This window comes from Salmo trutta, chromosome 15 (assembly GCF_901001165.1).
Source record: "Salmo trutta chromosome 15, fSalTru1.1, whole genome shotgun sequence".
Taxonomy (NCBI): domain Eukaryota; kingdom Metazoa; phylum Chordata; class Actinopteri; order Salmoniformes; family Salmonidae; genus Salmo; species Salmo trutta.
Window position 1 is genome coordinate 24,431,515 of NC_042971.1, and position 17,170 is coordinate 24,448,684.

Here is a 17,170-nt window from a genome sequence, read left to right on the forward strand (position 1 = left end):
CATAATCGACAACCACGTCTTCGGTGCCCGGGGAACAGTGGGTTAACTGCCTTGCTCTGGGGGAGAATGAAAGATTTTTACCTTGTCAGGTCAGGGATTCAATCCAGCAACCTTTCAGTTACTGGTCCAACGCGCTAACCACTAGACTACCTGCTGGTATTTATGATGAGCAATTGTCATCATAACCTGCTTGCTGTAGAGGCGTAGTCATGGATGGGCCTGGGTGGACACAGGTCCACCCACTGGGCAGCCAGGCCCTAACAGGCCCACCCAATCAGATTGATGTGGTTTAAGCATTGTTGTGGACTTAAAACATCACATTTTTGTCCTTTTCTATGAAAAAATGTATGTGATTTTGAGAGTGTAAATCGGAAAAATCTATAGGAAAACAGGATTTTTCACACAGGGTGCCTTTCCTTCGCTGGGCAGTCCGTTTGGGAACTTTTTGGAAAAATTAGAGTATACCCACTTCTCCAGGCACCACTGCATAGGGCCGATGGAAAGACAGCAGTCACACACAGCATAATGTTAAAGGATAAACAGTCCATAAACTCGGACGTAATAAGCCAGTTGGTCGTAATCATAAGAATACAAAAAGACAACCATCAAGCATTTCCCAATTGAAATGTACAACTATTAATTCCCATTGCAAAAAACATTTCACGTTTAGCACACAACGTAAATGATGACCTAAAGTTTAAAGTGGAACTGACAGCATTTTAACTACTTTGCAGATATGACACAAACAGACAATCATAATATCAGTCAAACATATCAAATTCCCAATTTATGCTACGAAACCAACTCTAAGAGGTTTTAAAAATAGGTTATATTTGACTCAATGTTCCATGACGTACACTAAAGCATTGTTGGCACAATAGATGGATGCAGTTCAATGCATTACTAATGTAATTCACCAATACATTTCTTGGTAGTCCCCAAAATATTGCTATCAGGTTGTAAATCACAGCTGGCCTGGTATGTTGTTTGCTGCCTCCATTCGGGATGCATTGTTTCAGTCTCAATGACTCAATATTCTGGAAAAAAACTGATGAATGTAAGTAAGGCAGGGAAGGTCAATACAATCAAACTAGCAAGGATAATGATTACAAGTCAGTCATAACGTGGCTAATAGGCTAGCGTATATATTTATGTAGCAAGCTAAAAACACAGAGCCTAATGTTAGCTAGGGTGAGTGACTGACTTTTTCCTCTCATAACGTTTTTTGGTGGCTATACACAGCTAGGGATAAAGTTGTTATTTGGTTAGCTTGAATGAACTTGAACGACTGTTATCCAGTTAGCAAATCTCTTGCATTCGCAAATTCACTCTGGTTATCTACTCCGATTTCAGAGCACTTTCGTCTGAGTGTGCCAGAACGCAGAACAACTGATGAATTTACGAATGCAACACCTGCTGAATATGACCGGTGTCAGTAAAAGTAGGCAAAAAAAAGTAAGTTAGTCAAGAACACTCTAGATAACATGTAAACAGCCTAACCAGCTCTGCTATGGCGAGTAAAATGGTCAGAGTGACCAAGCTCATCTTGCTCTGCCTAGCATTAGTTGTTGATCTTGTTGTTGTAGCTGTGCATAACTGAGGGAGAGCGAGACTACCTTTTCATGGTTGTTTGATCAATATCACTGTAAAGTTCCCAAATGTAAGAGGACACCCGTGGTGTTTACATATTTGCAGGAATCCATTCAGGTGTATTTTGTGGATTTTGGTGAATGCGTTCTAATGATCTAAAGTCACGCTGTTGCAACTGCCTGTAAACAAACATTCCAGTTCAAAGTGAATGATGGCATGCCTGTGTGGCAAATGGCTTGTTTGTATAAAGGCCTACTGTAGCTCTGATTGGCAATATTTGGTTTAATTTACTGCACGGCCGCTTTCCCACTCTATATTCTATAGAATTTTCACAAATGCTTAAGTATTCATAATTCCCAAACACTCTAAGAATTTATGAAAACATGAAAATGACCATATCCAAGTGGTTGCCTGTCTGAAAATGTTTAAAACATGTCATATCCTTCCTGGGGGTGTATATGAACAGATTTCATGTTGCTAAAACGCTTTCAGTTCCACTTTAAATGCAGCAATGTTTCACACACATACGTTATTTTCAAAGAGATGGCTAACAGCTGCACCATCGAGTGCATCTTGACCGGTTGTATCACCGCCTGGTATTGCAACTGCTTGGCATCCGACTGTAAGGCGCTACAGAGGATGGTGCGTACGGCCCAGTACATCACTGGGGCCAAGCCATCCAGGACCTATATACTAGGCGTTGTCAGAGGAAGGCCCAAAAAATTGTCAAATACTCCAGTCACCCAAGTCATAGACTGTTCTCTCTGCTACCGCACGGCAAGCGGTTCCAGGGATGCCAAGTCTAGGTCCAAACGGCTCCTTAACGCATTAACAGCTGCTATCCCCATGCCATAATACTGCTGAACAATTAATCAATTGGCCACCTGGACTATTTACAATGACTCGCTGTTTATTATCTATACATAGTCACTTTATCCCTACCTACATATACAAATTACCTCGACTAACCTGTACCCCCGCACATTGACTTGGTACCGGTAACCCCTGTAAATAGCCTTGTTATTGTTATTTTATTGTGATACTTTTTAGTACATTTTTAAAATTTAGTAAATATTTTCTTAACTCTATTTCTTGAACTGCATTGTTGGTCAAGGGCTTGTAATTAAGCATTTCACGGTAAGGTCTACCTACACCTGTTGTATTCGGCGCATGTGACAAATAACATTTGATTTGATTTTAACAACAGCACGTGTGCTGCAATTAAAAACACAGTTCCACTCAGCAGATGATAATAATTTGAAACTTAACTTCTTGTTGAAAGTTATTCTTGAAAAGGGAGAAGCTAACAAATTAGCAACAACATCTGCTTTGATAAGACCTGCTGCAGCCGCTGCAAACTAGTCGACAACAAAAGCTAGCTAGCTAGACCGTGGGAAAACTACTGTTCGCTATTGCGTTGTGACCTGTTGGCATTCAAGAAGGCAGATGTTTCCATACATTTTTGTAAAAACGGTTCCACCCATCAAGCCAAAAGGTGATTGGTTGATTCCACTGTCACTCCAAAATGTTGCCCTAATAGAGTTGAATGGCAGATGCCTTTATCTAGCTTCTGATGGCCTAGACAATGGCTGACTTAGCTAACTAGATGTATCCCCCCAGAGACCAGCAAAGAAAAATCCTGATTGGATATTTATTTAGCTTCAGTGTTAACCCTTTCCAACAAACACTAAAGAGGTTAAATCAGATTATTGAAAATATAATTATAATATTATAATAATAATTTGATCAATCCTTAGCCCTTCTCTGAAGGCGTAGAAGACCCATTGTTCCCCACTGTGTTTGAGTTATTAATAATTTGTAGAGTGGCTCTATTTTCCCTCAGCAGCATTTTTACACTTCTGAATGTCTAAAGAATCCATATCTTGTTCTGAAAGATGGACACAGAAATACTGGACATTTTGAACTCTTATGATGGTGATGATTTTACAAAATTACAATCATGGTCTTGAATTGGACTGGCATTTTTCTGGTCTCAGTCTTGACTAGGTCTCGTACCGCTTGTCCCCCCTCCGGTCTTGGTCTTGACTCGGTCTCGCTTTAGTTGGTCTCAAACACAACACTGGTTATAGTCAAGAGAGGAGGAAGTGGTGGCTTGTTAGAGCACAGACATGGTTCTAATTTCAGTGGTGCTCATGAGGACCCCAATAGCAATTAAAATGTCTATGTGGCCCCCCTCAAACATATTGTAATATTTGGAACCTTCAGTAGTCAATGTGTGATTGGTCCTGAGTGCAGGAGTAGACTATAATGAACATGTGGGCTTTCTGTACATTGTAATGATTTATTTTCCTTTGTTTGCTCAGCTTGTAACTGTAGTTGGTTATGTTAACATTATCAGAACAGGTATTGAATGATAAACAGAACAAAACATGGACCCATTCTGTGATTTATATTTTTTAATGATCCATTTAATCCACATCCTCACTTTATGTCAATATTACAACATTGCTGCTTGCTCAGCCTCTGCCCTTGGTCTGCATCCCATAGCCCGGGAGTCCTCAGTCCTGTATGACACATGAAACAGATAGGTAGGTTATTGAACTGCCATTATGTCTGTCATAGATCCAGCCCTACATTACCATTTCACTGTTTTTAGTTTAGCCCAGAGAACTGAGAATCAGGCAGCTATTCTCTCTGTCTGTATACAGTCAAGACAGTGCTGTCAGGTTTCTACCCGCTGTGTACATCAACACCTGGGTCATGCCACCCATGATTGTCCAGCCTTGTTGTAGTCCTGACTCTACTCTACTTCACCTAGGTGGCGTAGGGATTTTAGCAGTGTTGGACAATCATAGACAGTGACCTGACTTGCATTTTTGGGGAGATAATCCTCTGTCAGTTTTCTGGGCATGTGTGAGTTGGGATGTTTTTACAGTGACATAGGCCTACCTTCACAATAAGCTACTCAAATGATTGTAGACACTGCATTCTTCTGGAATAACTTCAGTGAGGATTAAATATTGTGTTCTTTTGACTCTATAAAATAACACAAAGGTGGAGTTAGTGAATAGTCACATTGTCTCTGTCTTGGATCAATGTATAGCCTAAATTCTATGAATTTGACAATGACATATTCAAGCGTTCTCCACTTGAATCTGTCATGGTTTCACTTTAGTGTCTAAGAGAAAATAGCATGTAGGCAACTACAATATTAGTTCTCACATTTGGAGCCAGTTGAATAGGACAGAATGTTACTCTGCTATACACAAATGTGCAAAATTGGGGGATGAACTAATTTCACTAGCCATATATACCTAATCTCTTTTTTTAAAGTAAGCTAGCTAGCTAATTAAAGATGCTCTATGCAGAAATCACTCCTCCATTTCCTGGTTGCTAAAGTTCTAATGGTTAGCCTAATTTCAGTTTGTGACAAACAAGCAAGTGTTGTGTAGAGCATCATTGTACCATCTAAACCGCTGTGAAATAGATTTCCATAACCAAAAATATTGTATTTTCAGCTGTTTAAAGGTGGCGTACAAAATAAAGCATAGAAATAGCGCACATAGAACAGATCTACAGATATATCACATTTCTATGTGAATTTGGTCGTGTCGCCCAAAAAATTACATATTGCAGCTTTAAAACGTAGTTATGTTTTGTCCTTACAACCTTACCTGAACTGTAGTTTGCACGTTTTGATATTACTTTGGAACATTTTGTATCACATTGGCCAGCAAGCACACATTCGCTTTGACAGCTTGGTTTACTGTAGAGACACCTTGCAGATTTGGAGTCAGCTTCGTGTTTGGTAACATAAAAGGGAAAGGGGATACCAAGTCAGTTGGACAACTAAATGCATTCAACCAAATAGTGTCTTCCGCATTTAACCCAACCCCTCAGAGAGGTGCGGGAGCTGCCTTAATCGACGTCCACGTCATCAGCAGTGGTGCAGTAGCATTAGTTAGTACTGGTAAAACTGTGATTTACTCACTGAGCTATATACACTGCTTAAAAAAATAAAGGGAACACTAAAATAACACATCCTAGATCTGAATGAATGAAATAATCTTATTAAATACTTTTTTCTTTACATAGTTGAATGTGCTGACAACAAAATCACACAAAAATAATCAATGGAAATCCAATTTATCAACCCATGGAGGTCTGGATTTGGAGTCACACTCAAAATTAAAGTGGAAAACCACACTACAGGCTGATCCAACTTTGATGTAATGTCCTTAACCTCTCTAGTACATGTGGGACGAACTCGTCCCACCTACGTAACAGCCACTGAAATCCAGTGGCGCGATTTTTGAATCGTTAGAAATGCTATAACTTCAATTTCTCAAACATATGACTATTTCACAGCTATTTAAAGACAAGAATCTCGTTAATCTAACCCCACTGTCCGATTTCAAAAAGGCTTTACAACAAAAGCAAAACATTAGATTATGTTAGCAGAGTACCCAGCCAGAAATAATCACACAGCCATTTTTCAAGCTAGCATATCATGTCACATAAACCCAAACCACAGCTAAATGCAGCACTAACCTTTTATAATCTTCATCAGATGACACACCTAGGACATTGTGTTATACAATACATGCATGTCTGTTCAATCAAGTTCATATTTATATCAAAAACCAGCTTTTTACATTAGCATGTGACGTTCAGAAAAAGCATAACCACCGCAAACTTCCGGTGAATTTACTAACAGTTTGCTAAATTACTCACGATAAACGTTCACAAAAAGCATAACAATTATTTTAAGAATTATAGATACATTACCCCTCTATGCACTCGATATGTCCGATTTTAAAATAGCTTTTCGGATGAAGCACATTTTGCAATAATCTAAGTACATAGCCCGGCATTACAGGGCTAGCTATTTAGATACCCACCCAGGTCAGCATCCACCAAAATCACATTTCCTATAAGAAAGATGTTCTTACCTTGCTTGTTCTTCATCAGAATACACTGCCAGGACTTCTACTTCAATAACAAATGTTGGTTTGGTCCCAAATAATCCATCGTTATATCCAAACAGCGACGTTTTGTTCGTGAGTTCTAGAATGCCTTTTCGCGGTGTCGCGCATGGCGCATTGGCGTGTCAAAAATGTCTAAATATTCCATTACCGTACTTCGAAGCATGTCAACCGCTGTTTAAAACCAATTTTTATGCCATTTATGTCATAGAGAAGTGTTAATATTCCGACCGGGAGTATGCATTGAGCCTAAACAGCCGAATAAAATTTCTCCTCAGAAGCGACTCATGCACGCGCATCATTGAAAGGTCCTCCGAGCATCCACTTACAAAAGGCGATAATATATTTCAACCTGAGGTTCCCTCGTAAACCTTCAGTTATTTCGCGGGCTCTGAGAGCCTATTGGAGCCCTGGGAATTGTCACGTTACAGCTAAGATCCTTACTTTTCAATAAAAAGAGGTAAGACGCACGACTCCTTGTCAGACAGGGTACTTCCTGCTTGAAGCCTTGTCAGGTTTTTGCCTGCCATAGGAGTTCTGTTATACTCACAGACACCATTCAAACAGTTTTAGAAAATTCAGAGTGTTTTCTATCCAAACCTGAACAATAATATGCATATTCTAGCTTCTGAGTTGGTGTAGGAGGCCGTTAAAAATGGGAACATATTTTTTCCAAAATTCTCAATACTGCCCCCTATACCAAACAGGTTAAAACAAGTAAAAATGAGGCTCAGTAGTGTGTGTGGCCTCCACGTGCCTGTATGACCTCCCTACAATGCCTGGGCATGCTCCTGATGAGGTGGTGATCTCCTGATGATCTCCTCCCAGACCTGGACTAAAGCATCCGCCAACTCCTGGACAGTGTGGTGCAACGTGGCGTTGGTGGATGGAGCGAGACATGATGTCCCAGATGTGCTCAATTGGATTCAGGTCTGGGGAACGGGCGAGCCAGTCCATAGCATCAATGCCTTCCTCTTGCAGGAACTGCTGACACACTCCAGCCACATGAGGTCTAGCATTGTCTTGCATTAGGAGGAACCCAGGGCCAACCGCACCAGCATATGGTCTCACAAGGTGTCTGAGGATCTCATCTCGGTACCTAATGGCAGTCAGGCTACCTCTGGCGAACACATGGAGGGCTGTGCGGCCCCCCAAAGAAATGCCACCCCACACCATGACTGACCCACCGCCAAACCGGTCATGCTGGAGGATGTTGCAGGCAGCAGAACGTTCTCCACGGCGTCTCCAGACTCTGTCACGTCTGTCACATGTGCTCAGTGTGAACCTGCTTTCATCTGTGAAGAGCACAGGGCGCCAGTGGCGAATTTGCCAATCTTGGTGTTCTCTGGCAAATGCCAAACATCCTGCACGGTGTTGGGCTGTAAGCACAACCCCCACCTGTGGACGTCGGGCCCTCATACCACCCTCATGGAGTCTGTTTCTGACCGTTTGAGCAGACACATGCACATTTGTGGCCTGCTGGAGGTCATTTTGCAGGGCTCTGGCAGTGCTCCTCCTGCTCCTCCTTGAACAAAGGCGGAGGTAGCGGTCCTGCTGCTGGGTTGTTGCCCTCCTACAGCCTGCTCCACGTCTCATGATGTACTGGCCTGTCTCCTGGTAGCACCTCCATGCTCTGGACACTACGCTGACAGACACAGCAAACCTTCTAGCCACAGCTCGCATTGATGTGCCATCCTGGATGAGCTGCACTACCTGAGCCACTTGTGTGGGTTGTAGACTCCGTCTCATGCTACCACTAGAGTGAAAGCACCGCCAGCATTCAAAAGTGACCAAAACATCAGCCAGGAAGCATAGGAACTGAGAAGTGGTCTGTGGTCACCACCTGCAGAACCACTCCTTTATTGGGGGTGTCTTGCTAATTGCCTATAATTTCCACCTGTTGTCTATTCCATTTGCACAACAGCATGTGAAATTTATTGTCAATCAGTGTTGCTTCCTAAGTGGACAGTTTGATTTCACAGAAGTGTGATTGACTTGGAGTTACATTGTGTTGTTTAAGTGTTGTTTAGCTACTTCATATGGATTTACTTCACTGCACTGTTACCTACAGCACATTCGGAAAGTATTCAGACCCAATTACTTTTTCCACATTTTGTTACGTTACAGCCTTATTATAAAATGTATTAAATAAAAAAAAATCATATTTAATCTACACACAATAACCCATAATAACAACGTGAAAGCAGGTTTTTAGATTGTTTAGCAAATGTATAAAAAACAAAAAACAGATACCTTATTTACATAAGTATTCAGACCCTTTGCTATGAAACTCAAAATTGAGCTCAGGTCCATCCTGCTTCCACTGATCACCCTTAAAATGTTTTTACAGCTTCATTGGAGTTCACCTGTGGTAAATTCAATGGATTGGACATGATTTTAAAAAGGCACACTCCTGTCAGTATAATGTCCCACAGTTGACAGTGCATGTCAGAGGTCGAACCAATTGTCTGTAGAGCTCGGAGACAGGATTGTGTTGAGGTACAAATCTGGGGAAGGGTACCAAAAATGTCTGCAGCATTGAAGGTCCCCAAGAACAGTGGCCTCCATCATTCTTAAGTGTAAGAAGTTTGGAACCACCACTAAGACTCTTCCTAGAGCTGGCCGCTTGGCCAAACTGAGCAATCGAGGGAGAGGGGCCTAGGTCAAGAAGGTGACCAAGAAGTAGCTCTGTGGAGATGGGAGATGGGGGAACCATCCAGAAGGACAACCATCTCTGCAGCACTCCACTAATCAGGCCTTTATGGTTGAGTGGCCAGACAGAAGCAACTCCTCAGTAAAAAGGAACGTGACAGCCCGCTTGAAATCTGTGAAAATACACCTAAAGGACTCTCAGACCATGAGAAACAAGATTATCTGGTCTGATGAAACCAAGATTGAACTCTTTTCCCTGAATGCCAATCATCACATCTAGAGGAAACCTGGCACCATCCCTACGGTGAAACGTGGTGGTGGCAGCGCCAGGGACTGGGAGACTAGTCAGGATTGAGGGAAGATGAATGGAGCAAAGTACAGAAAGATCCTTGATGAAAACCAGAGTGCTCAGGACCTCAGACTGTGGTGAAGGTTCACCTTCCAACAGGACAATGACACTAAGCACACAGCCAAGACAGAAGGAAATAAACAATTTAGTCAATTTTAGAATAAGGCTGAAACATAACAAAATGTGGAAAAAGTCAAGGGGTCTGAATACTTTCCTAATTATATATTTTTATTTTTTATTTAACTAGGCAATTCAGTTAAGAACATATTCTTATTTACAATGACGGCCTACCCCGGCCAAACCCTAACGACACTGGGCCACATGTGCGCCGCCCTATAGGACTACCAATCATGGCCGGTGGTGATACAGCCTGGAATCAAACCAGGGTGACACCTCTAGTGCTGAGATGCAGTGCCTTAGACTGCTGCGCCACTTGGGAGCCAACAGTATTCTAATTGACTGTATACTATAGTTAGCTAGCTAGCCAGCGAAATGTTTATATAGTTAGTGACCCATGGGCCTACTCTTGATGCTGTAGTGCTGATGTGCATAACATGTCTCCAGAAACGATGATGTATCCCAGCTGTGTTGACATTTCACCTGTCCACATCTTCATCCACTTTTGATGTCACTAGCTAGCTATCCAGCTAATGTTAGCTAGGTGACGTTAGCCATGAGGCTAGCCACTGATAATTCGTTCACCTAATGTGTGCCTAGCCAGGCTCCTTACTCTAATGTTTGCTTTTTTTTTACTCACCGTTTCACATTCAGCCCATTCATCAGCTCCAGATCGAACTAAGTGCATTACAGACAGCAGTAAGCTGTAGTATGAGGTTGTAAAAAGGGGTACAGGTTTTGTAGGAGGTTCCAAAGGAACTAAAGCCATCCCTCACAAGACACGTAAAGTCAGATATAAATTTACATAATTTGTCATGAAACACGTGAAAAGAATATGAAGTTTAACTTCAGATTTCCCTGTATGTCATACTCTGACTAAAACAATGACTTAAATTGTTGTGCAACATCACAGGTATGCACTGGGCATCATCTGTCAGCTGAAAAAAGTGGATTTTTGCTGGTGTGGGCGTTTAAAAACATGATCCAGTACTTTGTCGACTAGGAAGTATTTTATGAACTTCTGTTTTGGGCTGGATATGTCAATGTGTAGTTCATACATCCATAGTCTATGAGCAGAATTACTTACTTCCTCAATTAGCCATGGAATCCATAGTTTGAAAGCCAGTTTTCTGGAAGCTGTGCAGCGCACATTTTCCTTACATTTACTCCCACGAGGGCTAGCCCCCTAGCAATTAGAGTTTCAGCCACTCGCCATTTGAGTGATAGTTAGCCAGACACATGCACAGTAGATTGAGCAATGCACATTTGTGATGTTGTACACAATTTTCGGGGACCAGTTTTGGCTCGTGGGTGCTACTTTCAGAACTACTGGCTAAAAAGTATACAAAAGGTACCAGAGAATATCTTTAACTTGGCAAACATCGGTATTGTGCAAGTTTTTCAGGAGTTGCTCTTAAAATTGCATTTGCTGCCTTATCTTTCAAAAAAATATATAATTGCCAGGGGTTAAAACAGCAGTTTCTTTGCACTTATACATATATATGACGTTAGCCATGACGTAATATATGTACAGCAGCAAGAAAATGAATGTGATCCCTTTGGAATTAGCTGGATTTCTGCATAAATTGGTCATAAAATTTGATCTGATCGTCATCTAAGTTACAACAATAGACAGACTTATACTAATAACACCCAAATTATTGTATTTTTCTTGTCTATATTGAATACATAATTTAAACATTCACAGTGTAGGTTGGAAAAAGTATGTGAACCCTTAGGCTAATGACATCTCCAAAAGCTAATTGGAGTCAGGAGTCAGCTAACCTGGAGTCCAATCAATGAGACGAGATTGGAAATGTTGGTTAGAGCTGCCCTGCCCTATAAAAAACCCTCACAAAATTTGAGTTTGCTAGTCTCAAGAAGCATTGGATGATGTGAACCATGCCTCGAACAAAAGAGATCTCAGAAGACCTAAGAGTTGTTGACTTGCATCAAGCTGGAATGGGCTACAAAAGTATCTCTAAAACCCTTGATGTTCATCAGTCCACGGTAAAACAAATTGTCTATAAATGGAGAAAGTTCAGCACTGTTGCAACTCTCCCTAGGAGTGGCCGTCCTGCAAAGATGACTGCAAGAGTACAGCGTAGAATGCTCAATGAGGTTAAGAAGAATCCTAGAGTGTCAGCTAAAGACTTACAGAAATCTCTGGAACATGCTAACATCTTTGTTGACGAGTCTCCGATATGTAAAATACTAAACAAGAATGGTGTTCATGAGGGGACACCATGGAAGAAGCCACTGCTGACCAACAAAAAAAAACATCGCTACACGTCTGAAGTTCGCAAAATAACTCCTGGATGTTCCACAGTGCAGCTGGCAAAATATTCTGTGGACAGATTAAACTAAAGTTGAGTTGTTTGGGAGGAACACACAACACTATGTGTGGAGAAAAAAAAGGCACAGCACACCAACATCAACCTCATCCCAACTGTAAAGTAAGGTGGAGGGAGCATCATGGGTTGGGTCTGCTTTGCTGCCTCAGGGCCTGGACAGCTTGCTATCATCAACGGAAAAATTACTTCCCAAGTTTATCAGAATGTAAGGCTATCTGTCTGCCAATTGAAGCTCAACAGAAGATGGGTGATGCAACAGGACAACGACCCAAAACACAGAAGTAAATCAACAACAGAATGGCTTCAAGAGAAGAAAATACACCTTCTGGAGTGGCCCAGTCAGAGTCCTGACCTCATCCTGATTTGAGATGCTATGGCATGACCTCAAGAGAGCAGTTCACACCAGACATCCCAAGAATATTGCTGAACTGAAACAGTTTTGTAAAGAGGATGGTCCAAAATGTATACTGACCATTATACAGGTCTGATCCACAACTACAGAAAACGTTTGGTTGAGGTTATTGCTGCCAAAGGTCAACCAGTTATTAAATCCAAGGGTTCATACTTTTCCGACCCTGCAGTGTGAATGTTTACACAGTGTTCAATAAAGACATAAACATGTATAATTGTTTGTGTGTTATTAGTTTAAGCAGACTGTGTGTGTCTGTTGTTGTGACTTAGATGAAGATCAGATCAAATGTTATGACCAATTTATGCAGAAATCCAGGTAATTCCAAAGGGGTCACATACTGTTTCTTGCCACTGCGTGTATATACCTATCAGTGGAGGCCGCTCAGAGGAGGAAGGGGAGGACCATCTTCCTCAGTGAATATTTAAATAGTTGTCCTTTTTAGTTAAAACTATACTAAATATATTCACGTGACCAAATAATTCATTTAAACACACACTGTTTTGCATTGAAGGTCTACAGTAGCCTCAACAGCACCCTGTAGGGTAGCACCATTGTGTAGCTGGAGGACAGCAAGCTTCCGTCCTCCTCTTGGTACATTGACTTCAATACAAAACCTAGGAGGCTCTTGGTTCTTACCGCCTTCCATAGACTTACACAGTAGTTATGAAAGGTTGGAGGATGTCCTCCATAAGTTATCAGAGCTCTTGCAGCATGAACTGACATGTTGTCCAAAAAACCAAAGGATCAGAGAATCTAGTACTGAAAGCATAAGCTACAGATAGCTAGCACTGCATTACATAAATTGTGGTAAGTAGTTGACTCAAAGAGAGAGAAGGACAATAGTTGAACAGTTTTCAACAAAGTAATTTCTTCAGAAATGAAGGAGAAGCAAGAGTGAGAGTGATTGACATTTTTGTAATTTGTTTTCCACTTTCAGTTTCATTTAGCTAGCAAATGTAGATGGCTAGTTTAGCCTACTCAACCACCCGGCTCAAACAGAGGGATGTCATGTTAGCTAGCTGGCTATGACTATCCAACACAACACTGGAACTCTCAGTCAATGTAAGCTTTTGGTTTTATTCATTTATTGCCACCGGGGCCCAACGGTGTAAATGCTAAACTGCTTACTGACTATACACTGTAACGTTACTGCATGATTGTAGCGGGTGTACTAACACATTAGTTATATTAGCTATGTTGACAAGGACGTTACTTTAGCTAATATGGGAACAACGATGTAGGTTGTGTGTAGCAGTTATGACATGGTTTGGCTTGGAAAGCTTTTTTTGCTTGGTCAGATACAGCTGATGTGTTGTGCATTGAAGTCCACAAATTAAGTGAAAAGGTGAAAGAAGGAATACAACGTGGCTGCTATGAAAGTGAACTGTGTTTACGCATGATCAGGGCTGTATTCATTCCGCCGATTCTGTTGAAAATCGTTTCTTAAAAACTGTTGGACTAATGATTACACCCTAGATCAGCTAGATGCAGGCAAGACTGTGCAAGGCGGTATTTAATGTGCCACTGTCTGTCACCTCAACATTTTATCTCGACCTGTGTGCACCTATGTTGTAAACTTTCATCATAGGCTAGGTTGTAGCAATCTCACGATGGGTATAGGGAAGATTTGAATATCATGTAGTAGCCTAAACCTATCAATGTTACAATGAACTGGGTGAATGGAATATGAATGACACTCATCCAATATGCTGCAATAGAAATAAGGCGAAGCTCGTGATAAAATGTTTTGTCCTCCCTCATCATAAACGGCACTGACCGCCACTGATGCCTATGCTTTTCCCATTTCGAAGGAATGGCGTGAATGAAGGACAAGGAAGGTGACCGACCAGATATGCCAATCAGCCAAAGAAGTTACAGTGTGTTTTGTTGGATCTCTTCCAGCAAAGTGCCTAAGGAAGTTCTCAGCTTTCCATTAATTGGAGTTGCATGGGCAGAGATGCACACACACGTCACATGCACACACACACACACACACACACACACACACACACACACACACACACACACACACACACACACACACACACACACGTGCACTACCCACGTTGTAAGTCTTCTCGTGTGACCTTCAAGTCATCATATAACAGTAAACCTAAGGTTATCCAGGCGTTCCACAAATAGAGTATTATGAAAATTCCATTAGCTCCTACTGTAATTGCATATGATTTAGCATAGTTAACATAATCAATATAGTCATCTATTGATAGATATTAGTAATTTGTCAAACACTTGACATGGATAACCCTGGACCAACACCTCCAAAAAGTTAGCTGAACATGGGTTAAGGTTCATTTGACTTTGATGAAAAGGATATTGACATTTACTGTATCTCACAGAAGATGTTTGAATGCACCACATGCAGTACATATTTCTAAAGCAACAAAGGTCGGGTTCTCTTAGATATCCTAGAGAAATCCGTCCACAGAGGCATCACAAGCACTGTGGTCATTTGCTATGACCGCCATCGACATTCGATATCGAGCCTACACAAGCATGTAACTTCTGACTTATTTTTCCTTCATGACACGACAGCCCCCCTTGACACTGTCCTACCACCCTCACTCTCATCACTGGAACAAAAGTGACGAATGCCATAGAGGGAAAGCTGTGACATCGCAAATGGGGCCTGCTGTGGTCTCTCACCTGCTGCAAAGCAAATGGTTACTTTTCCATTTGTATTTCACCTTGTGTTTGATTTGGCAATGTGCTTTCTTTCTCGTCCTACAGGTGCGCACAGGGGGACATCGTCACACACACGGCCTGGCTCAACCGGTCGAGTATACTGTACGCCGGCGAGGATAAGTGGTCTGTGGATCCCAGGGTGAGCCTGGTCACACTCAATCAGGAGGAGTTCACCATCAAGATTGAGGACGTGGACATGACAGATGAAGGCCCATACATCTGCGCGGTGCAGACGAGCAGCAGACCGAGGACGACGTCAGTGCACATCCTCGTCCAAGGTAAGCCAAAGCCTTAGAATCTAGATACAGTCTGGGCGGATGATGGAAAAAAACATATTTTGTCTGATGTACAGTATGTGTGTGTGTGTCTCTCTTCTATCTCTCTCCCGCGTTCTGTGTGTGTGTCTTTGTGCTTGTGCCTGTGTCGCTCTCCCTCTCGCTCTTTCACTGTATATGTGTGCATGTGCATCTCCCTCTCTAGTGTATTTGTTGGCCTTCATACCCCTCAGTGAATGAGAACCTCTTATTACCCCATAGAAAAACAAATTGGTATACTTTCTCTTTCACTGTGGAAGGGATGTAAAAATGAATAAATATAAATAAAGGGAGAAGCACATGTAGAACAACACCAGTCTGGGAATGCACTTCACTAAGTCATCCATTATTATCTGTGCAGTTGGTAGTGTACTTGTTTTATTAGCTTTTATAATCTCCCAGTAGATTCCACCTAACTTGTAAAAACATACAGTATGGAAAGCATCCATCGTGTGGTGCTCGTTCACAGTCTAATCAATTATATACAGCACCAGTCAAAAGTTTGGACACAGGGTTTTTCTTTATTTTTACTATTTTCTACATTGTAGAATAATAGTGACGACATCAAAACTATGAAATAACACATAAGGAATCATGTAGTAACCAAAAGAGTGTTTAACAAATCCAAATAGATTTTATATTTTAGATTCTTCAAAGTAGCTACCCTTTGCCTTCATGACAACTCTTTGTCACGCCTGCTCCCTCTCTCCCTCTCGCTCGAGGGCACCAGGCTCCCCTTCATTACGCACACCTGTCACCATCATTATGCGCATCAGCGCTCATTGGACTCACCGAGACTCCTTTACTTTGTTGATGGACCCATCTACTGTATATCTGTTTGTTCCTCTGTTGGTTCCCCGTGTCAGTATTATTGTCGTTTACGTTTCCCCAGTCCAGACGCTGTCCGTGTTCTGTTTCATGTCCGTGTTTCATTAAATGTTCACTCCCTGTACTTGCTTCTCGTCTCCAGCATCTGTCCTTACAGAATGCTGACACCAATATGTGAAGCATCAGGGAATTATTATAATTTTTGTTGTTGTTGGTGACGGGTCCGGGTGCCGTCGCCGATGGAACTGGGGGTGCCTCAGCTGGCTCAAGAGGGTTTCTTGCCTCGGTTGGCTCGGCAGGGGCCCATCCCACGTCATGCCTCAGCGGGATCGTCAGGCTCCCGCGCCTCAGCCGACTCCCACGCCTCAGCCGGCTTGTCCAGCGCCTGTTTCATGTCCGTGTTTCATTAAATGTTCACTCCCTGGACTTGCTTCTCGTCTCCAGCATCTGTCCTTACACTCTTGTCATTCTCTCAACTAACTAGTCTTGAAGGAGTTCCCACATATGTTGAGCACTTTTTGGCTGCTTTTCCTTCACTATGCGGTCCAACTCATCCAAAACCATCTCAATTGGGTTGAGGTCAGGTGTATTGTGGAGGTCAGGCCATCTGATGCATCACTCCATCACTCTCCTTCTTGGTCAAATAGACCTTACACAGCCTGGAGGTGTGTTGGGTCATTGTCCTGTTGAAAAACAAATGATAGTCCCACTAAGCACCAACCAGATGGGATGGCGTATCGTTACAGAATGCTGTGGTAGCCATGCTGCTTAAGTGTGCCTTGAATTCTAAATAAATCACTGACAGTGACACCAGCAAAGCACCCCCACACCATCATACCTCCTCCTCCATGCTTCACGGTGAGAACCACATAATCGGAGATCATCCGTTCACCTACTCTGTGTCT

The 17,170-nt window shown here is 42.1% G+C and overlaps 1 protein-coding gene across 5 annotated transcripts in view; it reads left to right on the forward strand.

The window, feature by feature from the left end:
• Positions 1-17,170, forward strand: part of LOC115148673 (opioid-binding protein/cell adhesion molecule) — a 565,009-nt gene that overhangs the window by 449,811 nt on the left and 98,028 nt on the right. For all 5 annotated transcript variants that reach the window (XM_029690769.1, XM_029690768.1, XM_029690770.1 and 2 more), the window contains one exon: positions 15,169-15,401. In XM_029690769.1, coding sequence (XP_029546629.1) covers positions 15,169-15,401 — 233 coding nt within the window. The remainder of the gene's footprint in view (positions 1-15,168; positions 15,402-17,170) is intronic.